This window comes from Lemur catta, chromosome 5 (genome assembly GCF_020740605.2).
Source record: "Lemur catta isolate mLemCat1 chromosome 5, mLemCat1.pri, whole genome shotgun sequence".
In the NCBI taxonomy this organism is placed as follows: domain Eukaryota; kingdom Metazoa; phylum Chordata; class Mammalia; order Primates; family Lemuridae; genus Lemur; species Lemur catta.
In genome coordinates this window covers 95594560-95617289 of record NC_059132.1, presented here as the reverse complement: position 1 = coordinate 95617289, position 22730 = coordinate 95594560, and the positions used below count along the sequence as shown (strand labels likewise).

Below are 22730 nucleotides of genomic sequence, written 5' to 3'. Positions count from 1 at the left end.
ATTGCAAAATGTTTATGAAAATAGCTTGATTTGCAACTTCATTGATTGCCTTGTAAGTTCATCCTATACAAAAAAAAAAAAAGATGCCATGTTGTGAATAAGAAATGTGTCTGAACAATGGTCAACAGAAAATCCTTGATTAAATGAAGTGTAGAAAATGGCTATGGGCCCATTCCCATTTCTTTGAGTTTGCAGTTATTTGGAAGCACAAAGCTTGTGATGCCTATGTTTTGACAAAGAATACACTTAAAAAATTATATAACAGATTTTCTTTATTGACATAATTAAAAACATGTTAAAATGAATGAAAAATATTAACACGTTAAACTAACTTTTAGAAAGTGAAATCATAGATTGTAGACCTCCAAAAAAAAGACATCAATATTTTCTAGTAAATAAGTTGTATTTATTTAACCTTTCTCTGCACCAAATTTTGAACTTATCTCATACCTTCTATATCTTAAAGAACTAAATTCCATGCTTTTATGGAGTTTACTCTTAGAGACTTTAGGTGAGTGAAGATGGTACCCTACTAAAAAGATACAAATTGAAAGAAGTAAACTTTGGCTGTTAAGAACACTAATAATACAATTAAGTAGCGATATTAACCAGCAAAGGTCAAGTCATTTTTGGCACAATGAATAGTGTATGTTGAGGTTCTTTAAAGAAAATACTTGTAAAAAGAGATATCTGTAGAGTGTAATGTACCTTTGACAGTTTAAGGGAAATTTCATGTTAAAATTTGCATAATAATGTTACATATATAATAGAATATTAAAAATTACCATTAATAAAACATGTTGACAAGGATTAACTGCTCTTTAGTATTAGTTTAAAAAGCTAATAAAAATTATTCAAATTATACTTTATTCCCTTATTAAAAACTATTTCCTGATTTGCTGAAAAAATAATCATAGTCCCTGAATATCTAAATACAACCAGTAGAGAAAAGCAATAGAGTTCTTGTAAAATTTATTAATATAAGCACACTGTGAGAATTCTATTAACGTGGACAGGAGAAGTATAACGTTTCTTTTGTCTTGTCTATTCATTTTGACAGATTTGAAATGCTTGCAATTCTGCACAAACAGGTTTCTATAAATCCCCTACATTGATATAGTTTAATTTTTGTATATTTCCTGGGTGTTTAAAAATGCAGTAATTTCTTAAATTTGAAAGTAGAAAAAAACTAGTAGAAGATTACATTAAATATTTGCTTTCTTTTGGGTAAACATGGGTATATATTACCTTATTTAGATACCATGAATTCATCTTTGTACTACCTGTAATTACTTAGTACAGAAACATTTCAATGCCAAAAAACTAATGTTAGCAGTCAAACAGTTTTTCTAAGCAACTAAAATAAATTTGCAAATTATAGGCTATGCATTCTTAGTACTAATTATAGTCATATTAGGCCATCAATAACATGATATTAAGAGAAAACCAAGAAACTTACTCATTTAGTCAATCTCTTGGTATGTATTTAGAAGGGACAAAAAGCCCCATGATACAGCTGACAAACATTATTGACCTGTTTATGCCCTTCTGTACTTCTCAAAGCTTATAGACTATGGTTATATTGCTATGGTCACTTTGAGTAGCTACTTGAATTTTTGATCTTTAAATAAAGGCATACCTTGGAAACATTATGGATCTGATTTCAGACCACTGCAATAAACTGAGTATCACAATAAAGTGAGTCTCATATTTTTTTCGGTTTTGAAGTGCATATAAAGTTATTTTACACTATACTGTAGTCTATTTAAGTATGCAGTAGCATTATGTCTAAAAATAGTACATGCCTTAATTAAAAGTACTTTATTGCTAAAAATTGCTAATGGTCACTTGAGCCTTCAGCATGTTGTAATCTTTTTTCTGATGGAGGGTCTTGCCTCGATGTTGATGGCCGCTGACTGATCGGGGGGTGGTTGCTAAAGGCTGGGCAATTTCTGAAAATAAGACAATAGTGAAGTTTGCGGCGTAGAGTGACACTTTGATGAAATATTTCTCTGTAGTATGCAATGCTGTTCGATAGCATTTTACTCACGGTAGAACTTCTTTCAAAATTGGAGTCAGAATGACTGTATTGGAAAATAACATCAAACCATGTTATTTTACAGGGATGGTTAGTTGTAGTCAGTAAGTATTTATAACTGGCATAGCCTTTTCCAATACTCGGGAGACTAACTTCAAATCTTGCATCAGTATACACGTTTTATTTTGAACATTTTTTTCTTTCTATTTGGAGAGTACATTTCTGTAGCAGTTCAAATATTTCTTGAAAATGAAATATCAAAAATATGTTTTAAGCTTTTTGTCATATTGTTATTCCACTAAAAACTTTGGTACTTTGGTTTTAACAATGAGAAATAGCAAAGAAATAACCTTCCATGCCAAAATGCCTTGGGAAAGAAAATTTAGTTTGTCATTTTTTATTTTTTGACATTTAAAAAATTTTCCTTCTGTTTATTAGTTTTCACTCTGATAATCATCATGGGATCATCCTTAGGACTTTCATTACCCCATCTAATTGTAATAGTTCGCGATTCACCCAGCTCTTCATTTCGCACATAAAACACCATTCTCTTCATTTGTGTTTGTATAGCAATGAAATACACTAGTGCAGTGGACAAACTGGCTTTTACATCATTGACTAAACATACATTAAGTGCCTACTCTGTATTAGGTATTATGCTAAAAACTAATCTAAATGTCTCACTGTTTGAAGTTCAGCAGAGAAGCAAGCTTTCTGAGATCATTGAAACAGGATTTCTAAATATACTTAAAGCACAGTTCAGTTAAAAAAATATTTTGAAAAGTGAGTTCAAGACTTTTAGAAGACATATTTTACATTTTAGATCATATAAAAATTTTATTTATTATTGTTTATTGATGAGCTAATGCTGGTTTCACATAAATTTGTTATAGTTTTGAAGTAAAAAAAGAACACAAAACTCTGAAATGGGCCTTTAGTTTTAAAGTTTGAGATAGCTGTTTAAAAGATATAAGGAAATATAAGCATTATAGACTAATAACCAAATGAAATAGCATAGCGTAGCTATAAGTGAAAATTTTGTCTTTTTTTAATCAAGTCATAGAAATTTCTGCAAAGATGAAGACTGTTATGCAAAGGTGAAGTGAGGCAGAAGGATTATTTTGACATTGCAGTAATTCCATGAAAACAACCATAGCCAGGTCTCATGTTGGGCACTAGAAAGCCACTAAAGATGAAGTCTGTGCTCTCGTGGGGGTGCATTCTCTTATTGTACTTGTGCATTTATTGTTCTCTTGTAGTGTTCCTCCTGGTTTTAAAAAATTATTATTTTCTAATTTTAAAAAAGATAATCTGATTGATTCAACCCAGCCTATGATTCATTCCTCTTGGGTCATGTATTCCAACTCCTCCCCTAATCTTTGGATTGTAGGGGGGAAGAGGAGCTTGATATATTTTATTTTGAGTTGCTCCTTTTAACAGATAGTATTATAGTTTGTTAAGTGAGATTGAGAAGTTTATATAGGATAGGACAATTTATTAATAGGCTCAGAGCAACAAAACTTAACTCACAGTATAAGACATACCATAGATCAATATACATTGTCTTTTTTCTCTTCTTTGTGCCTCTTATTTTAGACAGAATAATAATTCATTATGTAGAACATGAAAACTAAAATATTCAATTAATGAATCTCTTGTTTTGGCTCGTGTATCTGTTAGGTATTGTCACAATAATGTTGCACAATAAAGAGCCACAAAATCTCAAAGGCCCATGAAAATACACATTTATTCTCATACATTGGTGAGTAACTGTGATTGGGTTGCTCTAAGCTAGGCTCAGCTGGAAAGCTTGCTTCGGTCTACAAATCTTTCTACTGGGATTCCTCTACTCAGTATCTGTTGTCCTCCTCCTGGTACTAGTGGGCCAGCAAGGACAAACTGTTCAAGTCACCATGGCAGAGTTACAAGAGAACAAGAACATTTCAAGCCTTTATTTGTGTCATATTTGTAAATATCCTATTGTTCAAAGCAAGTATCATGAGTAAGCCCAAAGTCAAGAGGCAGGGAGAGAAATTCCAACTTTAGTGGAAGGGACTGCAAAGTTACTTACAGGGAGAGATGACAAATTGGGACCAGTAATCCAGTCTACCACAGTTTGTACCTTTAGTACAAATCAAACAATTTTTTTGTTTTCCAACAGTCTTAATAGAAGCCTTCTCTATTTCAGAGTATCCAGTATTATGCAAAAAGAAGTGAAGGAAAAATTAGTGGCATGCTTTTGCTTGTTTGTTTTATACTGAATTTTCCCTTTGATATGTGTCTACCACATTCAGACTAACATCTATTAAAAAGTATAGTACAGAATGCTTTTGCAGGGTGTTTGTTTTGAAGAATAGTATAAAAATTTCCATAAGTTTCATATGCAACCACACATATTTTAACATGATCTTTTATTCTGCATTTACTTTTGGGCATCCTTAAGAATCTGTTAAAATGCAGAAATTATGCAGTATTGATTTCAGGAAAAGTTGAAGTGGTTACACATGGTTGCCTTTGCCTTAAAAGAAATCCTTATTTGGTTCTAATTTGAACAATATTGAAAGCACAACAAAACTAGCTTTTTATTAAGTCACCACACATTTAGTGAGTTATGGAAAGCATTTTGTTTCAAGAATGGAGTTAACTATGTCTTATCCATACTTCTAGCCATTCTTGTCATTTCTGGCTACTCTCCAAGCCTGCCTGTTACTCATACATATTTCTTCCTAGTAAGAAATGCATCAAAATCCCAGGAACATATGCTGCTGACTGTTAGAAGAGTTTTAGTGGTGAGAGATTAATGTAATTGCTTTTGTTTAAGAAATATAATTGGTCACAGTTACATACATCTTGCTTATGTGAGAAATACATTGCTTTAAAACTCACTATGTTTAATTTAACTTTTCTTTTAAAAATGAAACTAAAAAGAATCTAAAATATATATGCTTCCTTTATTCCTAATATTTCAGAATACTAGGACTAGATCAGTACATTTTTGTATAAAGTAAATGAACACATTTCTAAATATATATAATTTCATTTGAATTTAAGGTATAAAGTTTTAAATGACAAAATGCTGGCTGGGCGCGGTGGCTCACGCCTGTAATCCTAGCACTCTGGGAGGCCGAGGCAGGTGGATCGCTCGAGGTCAGGAGTTCGAGACCAGCCTGAGCAAGACCCCGTCTCTACTAAAAATAGAAAGAAATTATCTGGCCAACTAAAAATATATATATAAAAAAAATTAGCCGGGCATGGTGGCGCATGCCTGTAGTCCCAGCTACTCGGGAGGCTGAGGCAGGATCGCTTAAGCCCAGGAGTTTGAGGTTGCTGTGAGCTAGGCTGATGCCACGGCACTCACTCTAGCCCAGGCAACAGAGCGAGACTCTGTCTCAAAAAAAAAAAAAAAAAAAAAATGCTCATTAGCCTAAAGTTCTAAAAAGAAGAATATTCTAATTCTCTAATTACAAGTTACTTCATCAAATATTATCATTATATCATATTTCTTTTACTTAAGTGTTTTCTATAAAACAGTATAGTAACATGGTGTTTAGTATATGTGATTTAAATTCTCATCTTCTAGTAAAATGTAATGTTTATTCAATTTTTTCTTTGAGTTCTAGAGGAACAAATATATACCCAAGTGCATAGATCTACTTTCTGATGATTCCTGAAACTTCAGTAGAGTTTGGGCCCACAACAGACTTATGTTTTCAAGCTTTTGTGGTAGCAACCCTCTTGTTTTTCCCCTAATAGGTCACATCTAGTCCCTGCCAGTCTTTCGTGGAATAAAATCATAGATCTTTTCTCCAAAGTTTGATTTCTCCCATTTTCTTCAAGATTTCAGTTTCAAAATTTCAGTAATACCATCAAGATGAGACAGCACACTTATTTCAGCCACCACAGACTCTTTTGAATTAGGTTGGTTGTACATAATAAATAAATAAATACCTAAACATATCGTTCATAGAGTAAGAACAGACCTTGCATACCTACATAGTCCAAACATTACATTCCTGACATTTAGGGCATTTAAATGTAAACTGTTCTTTGTTAGGGCCTTCTCATAACTAAAATATGAGTCACTTGCAAACCATAATAGATTTTGGCTCTGCTACATGATGAAGTGTTCTGGATGTAGTGAAACGTTTCACCCAGACTCATGGCAGTAGAATTCCCCGTGGTCACCCAAAATAGGGAAAGAAATGAAGAACAAAATTAAAGGAAATATGCAGACTCTGGCACCATCCCTTCATGGCAATACGGCTCTTTACTGTTGTTAAGAAATGGAAGTACTTACAGCTTAAACCCATAAATGATAATATAAGAAGGTGTTGAATTTTTTTTTTTTTCCTAATGACTGAATTTGACTGTCTACTTGATTCCCTCGTTTAAGGTCAAGTTGCATGGAATTCCTTTGCACACACTGATGCACCGAGCCTGTCACTGCACTGTGGGCAAACTCACACTCCACACTCCGAACTCAACTTGGGCAGGAAAGGTGGAGTTTTCCTTTTCAGAGCCAAAGGAAGTGACAGCTCAGGCATAATGATTGTACTGATTCTCGTGTGGGTTTCAGTTTGGTTCATTTGCTTTCAACGTCAACTCCTCACTTGAAACTCCATATAGAACATTAAATTGTAGGTTTCCAGAGTCTTGTTTCACTCCGGCCAAGTGAAATTGTTCTGAGTGTAAGATTATATATTTTTCCTCACTGAATTTCAGTGCTACCTACACAACATAAACTAGGGCATCATCTCGCAAAGGGTTATTGGAATGACATCGTAATGGCCTATTAAGGGTAATGCACACTTGAATGAGCTCAGTTATTCTTTCAGGTTTAGTCGTGCTTCTCGTGGTATTTAGTGTAGCAGCTTCTGAAGTAGGGACGGGGATTGCTTAAGACCTTTTATTCCAATCTTCTAAATGAGAGATTTTCTAAATTAAGCATATAGAAGCTGTTTTTCTGAAGCTTTTTTAATTTTCAGTCATCATGATGCATGTGAAGTTATTGCATTTTTGTAAAGTCAGTAGTTCATTTGATTTCATAACATAAACATTATATATGATGGCATAAGGGGCACATATGGCAATCGATATGATTAAATTGGTTCTAAATATCATTGTAACAGAGAACAACTTTGATTAATACTCTTTATATACCAGTAAAATATCTACTTTATTATTACACTTGTTGAACATGTAACTCTAATACAAATGTAAAAATAACCCAGATTTGCTATAAAAATGGAAATATCTGTAAAGGAAAAGTTATGTACTAGATATAGATAAGTTGTTAGAATGAGCAGAACAAATTCTTGCTTTCAAAATCTCAGAATCTGGAAGTCTCTAAATTTCTAGACTATGTCCAGGGTAGAACAATGATCTTCAGTAACCAGAGGAGATTTGGAATTACCAATTTATGTAATATATAAATGTATTAAACAAATGAATGCTACAAAATACTATTTTTGAAATCAATTTTTTTTTACAGAACTCCTAATTACAAGGTATATTTAAATGCAATCTTGATGTCATTATTTTAATATATTTAGAGATAATATTTGTGAATTCTAAACTATATTTTTAGGGTGAAGCTTGTCACAATTTTTGTTGTCTAGGTCTGGGGTCCCCAACCCCCGGGCCATGAGCCCGTGTTGGTCCATGGCTTGTTAGAAACAGGGCGTCTATCACTGCCTGAGCTCCACCACCACTGCCCCACCTGGGTCCATGGAAAAATTGTCTTCCATGAAACCGGTCCCTGGTGCCAAAAAGGTTGGGGACCACTGGTCTAGGTGATAACATTATGTAAGGAATTTAGTTTAGGGGTATCAGTTTCACATAAATAAAAAATTAATAATGTAAATAATTATTGCCACTAAACAAAGCAAATAATCAAGCACCATTTGCCTTGATGCATAAGATCTTACTATTTTATAGTTCCTGTACTTTCTGTGTATCCTGCCAACTATTTAAATGTCAGTCATTTCTGAAAATGAATATTTACAGGTTGCATCTTTTAAGAAAGGAATAGCTTTTTGTAGACATTTTAAAAGCAATCACTTTCACTGGTATCTACAGAGAATTTAACTAAATTATCTTTATTTGTAATGTATACCCATGACCTTCCTGCTGAATGACTAATAGTCTTCCAGTGAGATTGATAAGACAAACACTCAGATTATTTTCTTTTAATGTAAATGTAAAATAACCTGAAAATGGACAAGGATGTGCATAAAATAGTGTTTGTAAAGCAGCCCATCAGATATTAATTTTCTCAAAAATCATTTTCTTGTTGTTGACATCAAATGCATATTTTATATGAAAGATCATTGTCTTTGTGCAAAGATCAGAGGCACCGTGTGGTCTTAGGCACGTCATTCAGCTTGCTTCCCAGGTCTGGCTCTCCCTACAGGTCCCTGGAAAAATCAATGGGCTAGAGTTAGGAGATCTAAATTTTCTTTTCTTAGACAAATTACTTGACACTTCAATGTCTTGGTTTTTATTCTCTGTAACATAAGAGAGATGGACTTCATGATAGTTAAGATTCTTCAAAAATATTAATACTTCTAATTGCAAATGAATGGATTTCTGAACTTTTAGTGTCTTGTATAAATCCTACAATCTCCCAAATTAAAAGAAAATATATTATTTTTCATTCTCATTTGAGAACCATTCTATGTAGGTTGCAGGACGGATTTGAATTAAAATGGTTTAGAGTTTTTTTCATCTACTTCATTAAGAACCATTTTATTTAACTTGCCAGAGGTTATGCATTTAAGAATATGTTTTTAATTGTGGTTGAGGTGGTGACCACAGGGCAATTATCAGTTTATTAACTGGGGAATGTACTCATCATGGACTTTGCTATTTTAGTCAATTCCTGAAACTTGCATATAATATTTTACTTTCATAATATCAATTTAAGTCAGTGAAATGTCATGTTTTATAGTTAGATCTAGTTTTATAGTTAGACTAATGGTTTGATAATTGTTATTAAATAATGATCATGTAGTTATATGCTGATATATTCACTTAAAAAATTAAAAACAAATCTCCAAGATATAATATCATTCTTGAGTCAGTGCAAAATAAAATGATAGACTGCATATTACAGAAAAAAATTAAAAGAGAAAAGCATTGTAAATTTTATAGCACTATTCCCATAGTTTTATTTTTAGTTTTTTAATATCCATTTGACTATTCAGCAAGCTGAATACCAGGAACTTTATTTCTTTAGCATAACATGGTTTGGTAACAATATTTAAAGCTGTATTTTTAATTTAACATTACCTTTACAAAACTACTGAAAGACAGACCATTTTTGAAGTAATTGGTCATACCTCAATCTCTGTCATCTTTTATCTCAAAATAAAATTATTTTATTTACCAGGTTTCACTGTCTAGGGAGCAGGCATCTTAGTCAAGAAAGTTATTATTCTAAAGGTCCCCAAATAGTCACAATAGTCCTGGAAGTGGACAAAACCTGTGGTTCAACCATTAGCTGTGGCTGATGTTATTTTTTAGGGGTAAGTCAAACACAAAACTACCAAATGCCTTTCTTCTAACTGTAGCAGGTGAAATCACACATGTTCCTTAAGGGCCAAATATCTAAGCACAACAGTCAGCATTTGATAGGCATGCATAAAATATGAGAGTGCCTTATCTTAAGGGTAATGTCTCTTTCATCTTTGAAGGGCATTTTGCACAACTTTCAGAGTTGATACCTTAAAGTTATCCCCAACTTAAGTTATCAATCTGTTGGCAGTATGTGTTTTCTTTTTATTTAAAATACAGCAACCTCATGAAGAAAAGCTTCTGAGTTTGAAACGTGATTTTTTTTTTGCAAAATGAGTATTCAAATGATATTATTTTACCTCTGGTCTAAACAAATGTAAAGATAAATGTAAAACACCAAATGGGCAATGCTAGCACTAAAAACTTAGCTATGCAGTAGTGTTTGGTTTGTCTTTAAAAGAATAGAGTATATTTTGCAACATATACATTATTTAGTTTTAGAATAATATTGTAGGTTGTTTCAAGATCTCAGAATTTTAAACTGCTAATAGCCATTGTCTGTATTCTTTAAAATGACCCAATTTGCATAGAAAGAAAGGGGTCTATAATACATTATAATGTCTTAATTATTGTTTCCAGATATTTTCTCTAAACTTTTAATGTTTGATTCCTGTTTTGTGTGTTAACATTTTAAAACAAATCATACCAAATCTTAGTCCAAAGAGGGTATAGTAATGGTTGGTGTCAGATCCAAGAGAGTGAGCCAAGGACATGTTAGGATCTGGAATCATCAGGAAAAAATGGTAACAGCCAACAGCAAGAGGTAAGGCAGCTAAAAAAAATTACCCATGGTGTGAGGGATAAGCTTCTTGGAATAAAGATGTCAACAATATATTTTCCCAGGGATAAATGTAAATGCTCCTATTTAAAAACATTCTATTAACGTATTTCACCTATTTTCTGCAATGTATGGTGACCTGTCTTATTTTCTTTCATATTTCAGTGACTAACACATACCTGTTATGTGATAGATTCTAAAATGTTGAATGAATGAATGTTAGACTGAGTGACCACAACACAGGCATATGGGTCCACAATCTTGCAATTCTTTGTAGATAGAAAGATCTACACTAGGGATTAGGATAAGTGAAGGGATTGCAGGGCAACACTTACCTATGCTAAGATCAGATTCCAGAATCACTTATTCTTAAATCAGCAGTTTTCAACCTTTTCAGTCTTTGGAAATACATCTATGTAAGCTCTTCCCTACATAATGCTTAGTACACATTCAATATGTACCAGAGATGAACAACAGATTATACTGATTGAATCTGGTTGTGGGACTAGAATTCTTATTGATTGAATACTTTTTCTCATAGCCTCTCTCTGGCTCTAAAGAACCTCCTAGGTCTTCCCAAACAGCATAAAATCCAAGATCTTGACATCTTTCTATTCCAGGAACTGCGTGCTCCAAGCCCTTTCTTAACCTATATCATCAAAGTTGAGTCTTCCTAAAATGCTCTAAGACACATATTATTATCCTCATTTTAAGATGAAGGACTGAGGCTAAGAGAAATTAAGTGCCCAAGTTCATCCAGCTAGTAAGTGGCAGATCAGAATTTGAACTTCATGTGTCTCTAATTCTAAAACACATGAAAGTTGGAAATGGTTCTAATAGGATGCAGTTGTGGCTATTGTGGGTCTTTTCTTAAAGGAAGTGGTGTAGATAATGAATGATGCTAGCTAAAATCAGAAGTAGCAGATTTCCAACTCCTGAGGCTTCCTGTCTGAACCATTCCCTGGAGTCATTTGAGGCATTTGCTTTATAATCCTAACTCTCCCACTAAAAGGTGGAACTAGAGGTGTAACAATTATTTAGTACTTAATTTTGTATATTATTTTCTGGAGTTTTCTCTTTTTATCAATTTCTCATTCATTTCTTTGTCCAGCTCTCCTATATTTCCCACTCATTCCTTGTCAAAGAATAATGACAATCCAACATATTGTCTTTCCCTCTCCCCTTGACCTCTGTCCCCTACCCCCCAAAAGGAGGAAAACCGGAATTCTTTTGTTCTCCCCTTCTCCTCATGTCCACCCTCATCACTCTTGGATCTGATGGAGTTTTTGCAGCATAACTTTAAAAGATGACATTCTATCTGATAAGAAAAAAATGCCCTGGTCATATCCTAGATAAATGGATGAGTGGGTTTTTCTCCATGACTTCATTTTGTGATCCATCTGGGGAAGCTTTCAGTTTTACTGGCAGCTGTCTTCTTTTTTCTAATCAGAACATCAGCTTTTAGCACCTAGCTCAAAAGACAAAACACAGGGTTTGAAGTTATTGTTTAGACTTCACAAATCCTTTAAACAATTTTTCTTAGGTAGGGAAACAAACAAGTAACCCTGGCTAGGATCTTTCAAGCAAAACTTTTGATATTTGTAACCTATATAAACATGACAACTGTGATCATTTGGTTTCAGTTACAAATAAAAAGTGCTAATAGGATTGGAAATAAGAAGAGAAGATGTGTGTGTTTCTCTTCCCTGAAAGGTTGAGGGTTGACATTACAGGGAGAAATTCTGAGTGTTTCTTAAAACAATATGATAACTTTTTTATTTCCCCTAGACATTAGTTGTCAATATGCAAACATTTCAGGAAGAAATTTTACACCACTTCATCTACATGTCAGATGGCATTTAATGATTGAATGACAGATGGTTCCAATCCTTGGCAGTTCCTCACTGATACGCATATCTAGGGATTAAAATGACAGGTGATCTGTGACTATTCTTGTATAAACTCCATGGCAATTATGTAAAATCAGTTACTATCAAAAAGTCAAACAATCTTAGCTTCCACTTTATGTTTTCCCATAAAAATTTCACAACTTTCCCTAGGAGTAGTTTCTGTTGTTTGGATGTTATATGCAAAGGTTCAGATTCATTTTGGTAGTCTTAGTTCCATGGGTTCTTGGTATACATTTTACTTGGTATCTTGCAGACACATGGTGGTATTCATGCATTGTTTGTTTCTCTCTTTGTAGGTAGAAATAACACTTCAGGATATCAATGACAATCCACCTGTATTTCCAACGGACATGCTGGATCTCACTGTAGAGGAGAACATTGGAGATGGTTCTAAGATTATGCAACTGACAGCCATGGATGCTGATGAGGTAGCTCAGAACATGTCTTGAATCTTTAAAACTGAGTATTGCAGTGATTTATCAAATGTTTAGATATGCTGACAACTTTAATTACCCAATAATCAAGGTTAAGCATTGTGTGCCCCTTTCCAAAGAATATTGATTCTTGAAATGTGATGTAAGAATATTAAGATAGAGACTATCAATAGGTAATTTTCCTTTTATTGGGAATCCGCAACTCAGTTAATTGCTGATTGCATCTCAGATTTCTTAGCCAAATTATTTTATTTTCTCAAATAATAAAAATATCTAAAGACATATCTCTTTTTTATACCTTTATTATCCCAATTGGCTGTCTTATAGCAGCTAAGGATTGATTTCTATTTGTAATTCTAACAAGCAAATAATTTAAAATTACAGAATTTTAAGGTTACCTTACAATTTTTCATTTAATTTGCATACATGTGTATATATACACACGTATATCTTTAAAAACAAAATACATAGTTCAATAATATCCTCATATATTTTTAGGATATTATCTTGGCAAGCTCATGCTTTTTCAGTTCCTTTAATAAACAGAAATTTCATGTGTAGTGGTGAATGTGAAATTTGGGGGCACAATTTTTTTATACATTTATGGAGTACAAATGTAATTTTGTTATATGCATAGGATTATGTAATGGTGAAGACAGGGCTTTTAGGGTAACCCATCACCCAAATAACATGCATTGTATTGATTAAGTAATCTCTCATCATCCACCCCTCTCCCACTCCCTCACCCTTCTCAGTCTCCTTTGTCTGCCATTCCACACTCTACATTCATGTGTACACATTATTTAGCTCCCACTTATAAAGAAGAATTTTCAGTATTTGTCCTGTTTCTGACTTATTTCTCTTAAGATAATTGCCTCCAGTTCCATTCATGTTGCTGCAAAGGACATGATTTCATTCTTTTTATAGCTGAATAGTATTCTATTGTGTGTGTAGATATATATATATATATATATATATATATATATATATATATATGGCACATTTTCTTTATCCAGTCATCAATTGATGGACAGTTAGGTTGATTCCCATCTTTGCTATTGTGAATTTTGCTGTAATAAATGTAAGGGTGCAGGTATCTTTTTGATATAATGATTTCTTTTCCTTTGGGTAAATACTCCAGTAGTGGAATTGCTGGATCAAATGGTAGGTCTTCATTTACTTCTTTGAGGAATCTCTATACTGTTTTCCATAGAGGTTGTACTAATTTACATTCTCACCAACAGTGCATAAGTGTTCCTTTTCTCCATATTTTCACCAACATTTGTTATTTTTTGCATTTTTATTAATAGCCATTTTTACTGGTATAATATTTCATTGAAGTATTAATTTTCATTTCCCTGATGATTAGTGATGTTGAGCATTTTTTCATATGTCTGTTGGCCATTTGTATGTCTTTTTTTGAAAAATGGCTATTTATGTCTTTTGTCCACTTTTTAATAGGGTTATTTGGTTTTATTTTGTTTCTTGATTTTGTTTTTGAGTTGTTTGATTTCCTTGTACATTCCAGATATTAATCCTCTGTCAAATATATAGTTTTCAAATATTTTCTCCCATTTTGCAGGTTGTCTGTTCACTCTGGTGATTACTTCTTTTGCTGGGCAGAAGCTTTTTAGGGGGCACAATTTAGATCACTATTTTCTATATTCATATTTTAAGTTGAACAATGTAATCACCATGGTCCAAATGCTATGGAAATTTATATAATTGTCATTTACATATTTTTCCCATGGAAAAAAATTCACAGCTTGTTTTTGCCTTCTTACTGGGTAAAGAGTTTAATTAACACTCTGGTGTTGAGGAAAGAGGAATAACCTTCCCAGACACCAGGATCTCCTTACCTTTTGCCCCTTAAGCCAACCCCAACACAGAGAAGGGAATTTAATTTCCTTACTCTCTTCCAAACTCCAGAAATATCTGAAAATTTGATTTTTGGTTTATAAGTAAACTCATAAATTTATTTCTTTAACTTTAAAAAGGTGAATAAGTAAGACTAATTTTAATAGCAAATACAGAAATGTAATGACTCGGTCATTTACAAATTTTACCAAAATCTAACTAGTAAAACGGAACAGAATAAAGTATAGACATTTAGATAATTATAGTTTCCTGTTAGAAAAGATCTGGTGTCTTGTTTTTAGTACCTTCCCCTCAATTTTATGTAGAGAAAAGTTCACACTTATGCCACATTTAGCCGTCATTAAAAGAGTTATGTGACTGAACACTTCTATTATTGTAGATATATTTTATCACTATTTAGTAAATGTTTATATGTGTAAACATTTAAACATAAATGTTGCTATAATTTAATAAATATTTCATTTTCTTAAGGTTTGTAATATATTTGGATATATCAATTCATAAAATTTCATTAACTTATTTGAAAATAGCAATAACAACCAAAAAAACCACATGTAATTGACATAAGACAATTCACATCAAACAATTGAAATTGTAATGACTATGTTATTGGCTATACTCTCTGTAGGAATAGAGCAAATAAAACTCATTTGTTTGAAATGATTTATTCTAATCATGTCAAAAGAATGAAGCAATAATCATGTTAATTATAATATATATTCTAATGGATGGCTGTTTACTCCATGGAATATTATAATTAGAGTGGGATTATTCAGTACAAATTACAGTGAGTCAAAAATAAAATTGTATTTGGAAATTTAGTTGTTTTAATCATCATACTTCTCTCTTAAGAATTGATTATGTCAAAGAGATGCCAACATTCAAAGCTTTTAACATTATGCTCTTGATACTGTTATAATTTTATTTCTCTCCCTATATTTTCCTTTAAGGAATATTACAAATAAGTGTTAATATAAATGCAATGGTGCCTGCATGTTTATTTTTCTCTGACTTCTGTGTGTGTGTGTGTGTGTGTGTGTGTGTGTACATGTGTATATGTGCTCACACTTCCATTGCCTTCAAGTTCATCTTTTGAATGTCTTTATGTATCTAGGTATTTATACTAACACTTATTTTAATGAATATTGTTTTATTTCTATTGAGCTTTGTTTTCTTAAGTTTAAAAAATACTTAATGAACAATGCAGGTTTTATCACTTAGACATTTAGTTTAAAAAATACTGAATGTAAAATGATGATATCTAGGATATACAAGAACTGCATTTGGGATGAGACAGGGTGGGCTAATACCAGGTGGAAAGTGTAAAGCTATAAAGTAGGAACAGACAAGGGAAATAGAGGAAGGGTTGTTAAAATTCCTGGGGAGAGAGGAATGCTGACAATATGTGCAAGGTGTGACTTTATGCCTGAAGGCATAAAGATCACCACATTCTTTGTAATGGGATCTGTGTGTGTGTGTGTGTGTGTGTGTGTGTGTGTATGTGTATAGAAAGGCAGCAGAGGATGATGAAAGGGAGTAAGTAGGTGCACCTACAACTTTAAAGGCAAGGGAGACATTTTTGTAAAACTGCTTTAGGACCTTACTTTTTAAAGTTGAAGCTCATGAGGTTGTTTTCTTCTTGAATACATTTTCTCTTAAAAATTTTTAATAGTGTTTTAAAAACTATCAACTAGAACTCTTGACTCGAACCCACATTTCTTTGGCCCTATGCCAAGCAGAATGGCTTTAGGGCATTTGGAATTTTTGGCTGTTTCCCTTTTTTGAGTTGCTTAAAATAAATTAATATTGATGCTTTTAATAATAGATAAACCTTTATTCTGTTTTCTACTTTATTCTCAGTTCCTTACTCTTAGTTGAACCTGGAAAAAAATACTTGAAATGTTTTCCCTCTTACCAAATCATGGCTCTGTTTTCTTTTTTCATCTAGTTTGAGTAGGACTCAAGATTATGTAGGTCATCAGCAAATTGTGTTGATTTTTTTATTATTATTTATACACTTTTACTTAATTACTCAAGCTAACATATAAGTATTAGTATGTTAGAGAAAGGGCTCTGGAGAATAAAACCTGGGTAATGGAATTACAGTTTTAGAAAGCAATATGTACATGTTCAACTTAATTGAAATATCACTTGAAACATGTTTTGGATGAAGATACACATCTTTTGGAAGCACATGACTCTGTCAGTCTGTTGTTCCCTTTTACACACAGAATGATTATTCTAGTAACGAGCCAGGATACTCACACTTTGCTTCATGGTAGCATACTTGTTTTTGAAAATACTATTTAAGTTTGTAAAATGCATTTGCAATTTATAGCTATTTATTTTTAGAATTCCTTCCATGTGCTTTTGTCTCTGTGGTTCAGGAGAGTAGAATATTTTACCCAGCATTATTTCCACTGCACTGCAGCTGAAACACAATATTTGTTTCTTGACATTTTGCTGATATGGCACATTTTGGATATTAAATAAATATACTTTGCAAAAAAACCTAATTAAATCATTACTCTTGGTGAGGCATTTTCAGACATTCACTAGTATTAATTCACCACATCAGCGATTTTGAATAAGAAAAAATATTGTTTTATCAACACAGTCTGATGTGTCTTTGCTTCTTTTCAGAAGAATTATCACAACCTTAGGAATATTATTATTACAGTCATTTTGTAGAGAGGACATTTCTAAATATCAATTTTTGTAATAGCTTTAAATAGGTTTTTGTTTCTTTGCTTTCCCTTAATTTCCAAATACTTACCATTGTAATAGGTCAAAATTGAATGTAGTTGTTTTCATACGTGGGCTACTTTACTAAAATGTTAGAATTCCTAGTAAAATGGAACAAATAGTACAGAATATGGTCAGATTAGAAGTCTAAAATTCTTACGGAATGTTTTTGTTAAACCATAAAATTATAATAAATATGTTAGGTACTCCATGTACACCTGAATATACAAGATGAATATGGATAATGTGTTAGACTCAGCTGTGCCATTATTAAATTAAAGTGTGCTTGGAGGCATTCATTTTACTAAATTTCGGATTGGCTTGGGGAATGCAGTGTAAAAAGATAGCAAATATCGCTACACATAAATTTTGAAAGAGGGAATATTCTTGCCTTAGACTGTTAGAAATCATTCCCTTATATGTTTGAACATGAAGGAAAAAACATATGTAAGCAATGAGGAAAAAGATGTATAGAAACGTGGATGTTACAATCTTCCAGTATGTCAGCTTTAAATTCCTACACACTCAAAACTTAAGTTTTCCCTACTATTCTTCTTTTTTTTTTTTTGAGACAGAGTCTCGCTCTGTTGCCCAGGCTAGAGTGAGTGCCGTGGCGTCAGCCTAGCTCACAGCAACCTCAAACTCCTGGGCTTAAGCGATCCTACTGCCTCAGCCTCCCGAGTAGCTGGGACTACAGGCATGCGCCACCATGCCTGGCTAATTTTTTCTATATATATATATATATTTTTTTTTTTTTTTTAGTTGGACAGATAATTTCTTTCCATTTTTAGTAGAGACGGGGTCTCGCTCTTGCTCAGGCTGGTCTCGAACTCCTGACCTCGAGCGATCCACCTGCCTCGGCCTCCCAGAGGGCTAGGATTACAGGCGTGAGCCACCGTGCCCAGCCCCTACTATTCTTCTTAAGATCTCTTTGTATGAATATTTTAATAAGCACATTTTTAGAGGTTAATAACAGTAATAGGTACATTTGTTTATATATCTAAAACAAAAAGTAATTTTTGAAGTCAATTCCAACAGAACTTATACCTGAGAGTCAAGATCAATAATCACATAATAGGAAATCGGAAATCATATTTTCCCTAGAATATACAGCAACTCTAACCATATTTTGATTTAAATTGCTCTTTTGCAGAGGCTTAAATTGTCAAATACATCTAACCCATCACGTTTCTCTTATAAGAAAATAGTAAAAATACGATAAAATCATAGCTGGCATTCTCCTATACTTAACATTTCTGAAGTGTTGTTCTGGGTTTTTTAACATGTATTAACCAATTTAATCTTCACAACAACCCTATTTGGGGGGTAATATCATCATTCCAGATAAGGAAACATTGGCTCCAAGAGGTTAGGTATGAGGCCCAATGCCACACAACTAGTAAGTAGTGGAGCAGAGCTTCAGCCCCACAAGTATAGCCCCAGAATGTTATATCCCGATCAAAACAGTATATGTTTAACTCAATATTCTGATTATGACATACATAATTAAGAAATATCTCTCTTCATTCTTCCCACTGCCAATCCCTTCCTCTGCTGCTGCTTCTCACTCCTTACACATTCTTGTTCAGTCCTTATGCTGCTGCTGTTCCTTTCTTTATCTTTTCTAATTTAAATTCTGGACAACTTTTGCGGCTTCAAGATACCTCATACAATGACCCCCAGACGTTTTTCTCAAACCGCATTCCCAAATCTCTAATCGCCAGATCACCGTTTCTACGACGCTAGCCTTCAGTGACTGAACACACCACAAGTAAAATTTCACTTCATAATTTTTCCTACGTCAAACCAGATCCTATTTCTGAAATGTCTTCAGTAATTCCCAGCCAAAGTAATCTGAAATTTAAAAACTTTTTTTTCTTTTCTTTCACTTTTACTCATCACATGCGATTGTTAAAAGAAGTGAGAACATATATGAAAATGTTGAACAAATGAGAGACATTATTATTTCTATGTCCAATAATCTGTCAGATCATACTAATTCGACTTGTATATTTTGCTGCGTACATCGTGATTCAGAATCTAAGATCTGAGGCAAAAATGGCCAGGATTTCAGTTCCTTTGTCTCAGTCTCTTTATATTTAAAATGGGGATTATAATAGTACTTAACTAAATAGTTTGCCTTTAAGAATTAAATCAATTAGTGCCCTTGAAGTGATGTGCTCAAAGCAGTGCTTAGCACCTAGTAAGCACTTAATGGATGTTCTATTTTTCCCAACCTTTCCTTTCCCTCTGCCAACTTTCTAGTTCAGAGTTCAGAGTTTTGAGTTCAAAGACCTGAGAGAACACATGAAATCACCCACGCTTTCATTGTACAGGACGGGGACTTGGGACTTGTTTCACCAACTTTGGGGAAATGAGGCCCATCTTTTGGTCCCAAACTCTACTTGGTGTTTCCCTTCTCTGACCTTTTCTCACTCTAGTCCATAATACTATATCAATAACTTTTAAAGGGTGCTTCCAATTTAAACAAGAAACAGGTTTCTTGGCCATAGAATTCAAACCAAGTTGTGTTCCATTTGAGATTCTGCAAAATATAGTCATAACCTAACATTTTAGCCTTTCTTCTTTTGTTCTAGATTAAAACTCTCCACTCTAACAAACTGTTCGACAGCAAAGTAAGCCAGGCGTATCATTTTCCCTCCTTCTGCACTTTTGCTTACACTCAAACATTTTTATTAGTCTTTACTTTTAAAAAAAAAAATTTCATTCTACAAAACTCAGTACAGCTCCGTAGTCTCCATTGTATCTTCCCTAAATAAAGCAACTCCAAATAATCCCTCTCGCTTGTCTTGGTTCTTACAGTGCTACTGCAAGCCTCCTCTATTTAGCACCTGCCTTGTCATTTAATTACCTTTTCAGGATATATCAGAAAGAACACAGCTCAGAGTCAGGCAGACTTGAGTTTGAAATCCGCACTAACACTTAGAGTGTGCCTGTGTGTGAGTGAACTTGCACATCAGGACCCAGGGGCTTCATTTCTGAAGGTGTACCTCGTGGTGTAACGAATGAAAGTGAGATAATGTGTGCATAGTGCTACCACAGTGCCTGGCACTGAGCGAGCCTTTAGCAAACCTTCTGGCTAATGTGGTTCCAAGTAATAGTATTATTGGTATTTTCCACAGTGACTATTTTACTCCTTTCCATGTGCATATTTTATGAGTTAAAAAAATAAAGCTAATATTGAAGGCTTAAACTTGTTATGTTATTTAGGGGAGTGAATGGTGAAAGACTGTAAAATAGTATACTCATCTGTTACCTTTCTTATTTTTTATTTTATTGTGGTAAAAACACTTAACAAGAAATCTACCCTCTTAACAGATTTTTAAGAGTTCAATACAGTACTGTTAACTATAGGCACAATGTTATAGAGCAGAGCTCTAGAAATTATTTACCTTGCATAACTGAAGATTTATTTATGTATCAGATATATAATTTACAAGCCTTTTCTTCTATTTCATAGTTTGCCTTTTCATTTTGTTGATGGTTTCCTTTACTATACAGAAGATTTTTAGTTTTATGCAGTCTTACTTGTCTGTTTTTGTTTTTGTTTCCTGTGCTTTTGGGGTTATATCCATGAAACCATTGCCAAGACCATCTTTTAGTTTTCAAATTTTACAGTTTCATGTCTTATGTAACTCTTTAATACATTGCATGCTGATTTTTGTATATGGTGTAAGAAAACTGTCTAATTTCATTCTTTTGCATGTGGATATCCAGTTTTCCCAACACCGTTTTTGGAAGAGGCTATCCTTTAGGCATTGTATATCCTTGGCACCCTTATTGACAATCAATCAGTCGACCATTATGTGTGGATTTATTTCTGGGCTTTCTACTCTGTTCTATTGGTGTATATATCTGTTTTTATGCCAGTACCATACTGTTGAAATTTACTATAACTTTGTAATATATTTTAAAATCAAGAAGCATTATGTCTCCAGCTTTGTTCTTTCTCAAGATTGTTTTGACTATTCAGGGTCCTTTGTAGTTCCATACATAAATTTTAGAATTGTTTTTCTATTTCTGTAAAAAATGTCATTAGGATTTTGATATAGATTGTATTGCATTTGCAGATTGCATAGATATTATGGAAATTTCAACAATATTGAGTCTTCTAATGCATGGATATGGGATATCTTTCCATTTGTTTGTTTATTTCTTTCATCGATGTTTTATAATTTTCAGTACAAATCTTTCACCTCCTTAGTTAAGTTTATCTCCTATTACCTTTCGAAATCCTATATCATGTGAACTTAAAGCCAAAAAGCCTCACTTTGTCAAATACATGTTCAAAAGAAATATAAGGAGCAATGCTCTCACTTCTAGTGTTCTAATTCCAATAGTTCAGCTCCTTGGTCTCTTTTTTTAGGGTGCAAATGCTCTTGTGACATACACTATCATTAGTGGAGCTGATGATAGTTTCCGCATTGACCCTGAATCTGGAGATTTGATAGCAACCAAGCGGTTGGACCGGGAACGCCGTTCCAAATATTCATTGCTGGTTCGTGCTGATGATGGTCTTCAGTCCTCGGACATGAGAATTAATATCACTGTCAGTGATGTGAATGACCACACACCCAAGTTCTCCAGACCTGTGTACTCTTTTGACATCCCAGAAGACACCATCCCTGGTAGGTGACATGCCCTTAAGTGCATTTTGCAAGGATCACCTTTGACTAAAATTACAGACTATATTTTGGCTGCTCTCAATTAGTGACTAATTTTTACCATATGCTACTAGCTATAAAAATATATATGCTGGATTTCTGAGTCTTTTAATTAGCCATCTTTGCTACAATTCCCAAGCAAATCGCTAGATTTTTGAGACTGAATGAGGCTAGCCATTTATCTGATTACTAATTATAGGTATTTCTGTGTCTGAAAGTATTGTGACATGGGTTGTTAATTTTTCTGGCAACTACGGTTTTGATACTCTTTTTCCACTTTAAAAATATCTAATGTGCTTATGCTGCTGTGTATAAATAGAACAGAAAAAGTACATGGAAAACTGTGACTACTGGTTCTAAACACTTACTGTGTGACCAAGGACAAATTAATTCATTTCTCTTAGCTTGAATTTTTTTCTTCTATAAAATAAAAACTAAATTCTGTTAGAATTAGGGTAAAGGTTAACTTGGAAAATATTTGTGAGTTTGTATCATGAGACTTGGATATTGGCAGGTGCCCAGTATTACTAAAATCTGAACCTTGATTTATAATCTTGCCTCTTTGAACATATTATATTGGGATTGTTGAGTCTGAGTACTCAATATCCATATTTCTGGTATGTGTGTATGCTTCATGTCCATTATTGGAAATTTTTATCTAAAATTGAAATTTTATTCTGAATTAAA

General features: G+C 33.3%; 1 protein-coding gene across 1 annotated transcript in view; it reads left to right on the top strand.

Annotated features, from left to right (window-relative positions):
• The window catches only part of FAT4 (FAT atypical cadherin 4), a 151781-nt gene that overhangs the window by 57469 nt on the left and 71582 nt on the right, over positions 1-22730 (top strand). The window contains exons 2-3 of the mRNA XM_045552311.1: positions 12598-12729; positions 21746-22007. Of these exons, the coding sequence (XP_045408267.1) occupies positions 12598-12729; positions 21746-22007 (394 nt within the window). The remainder of the gene's footprint in view (positions 1-12597; positions 12730-21745; positions 22008-22730) is intronic.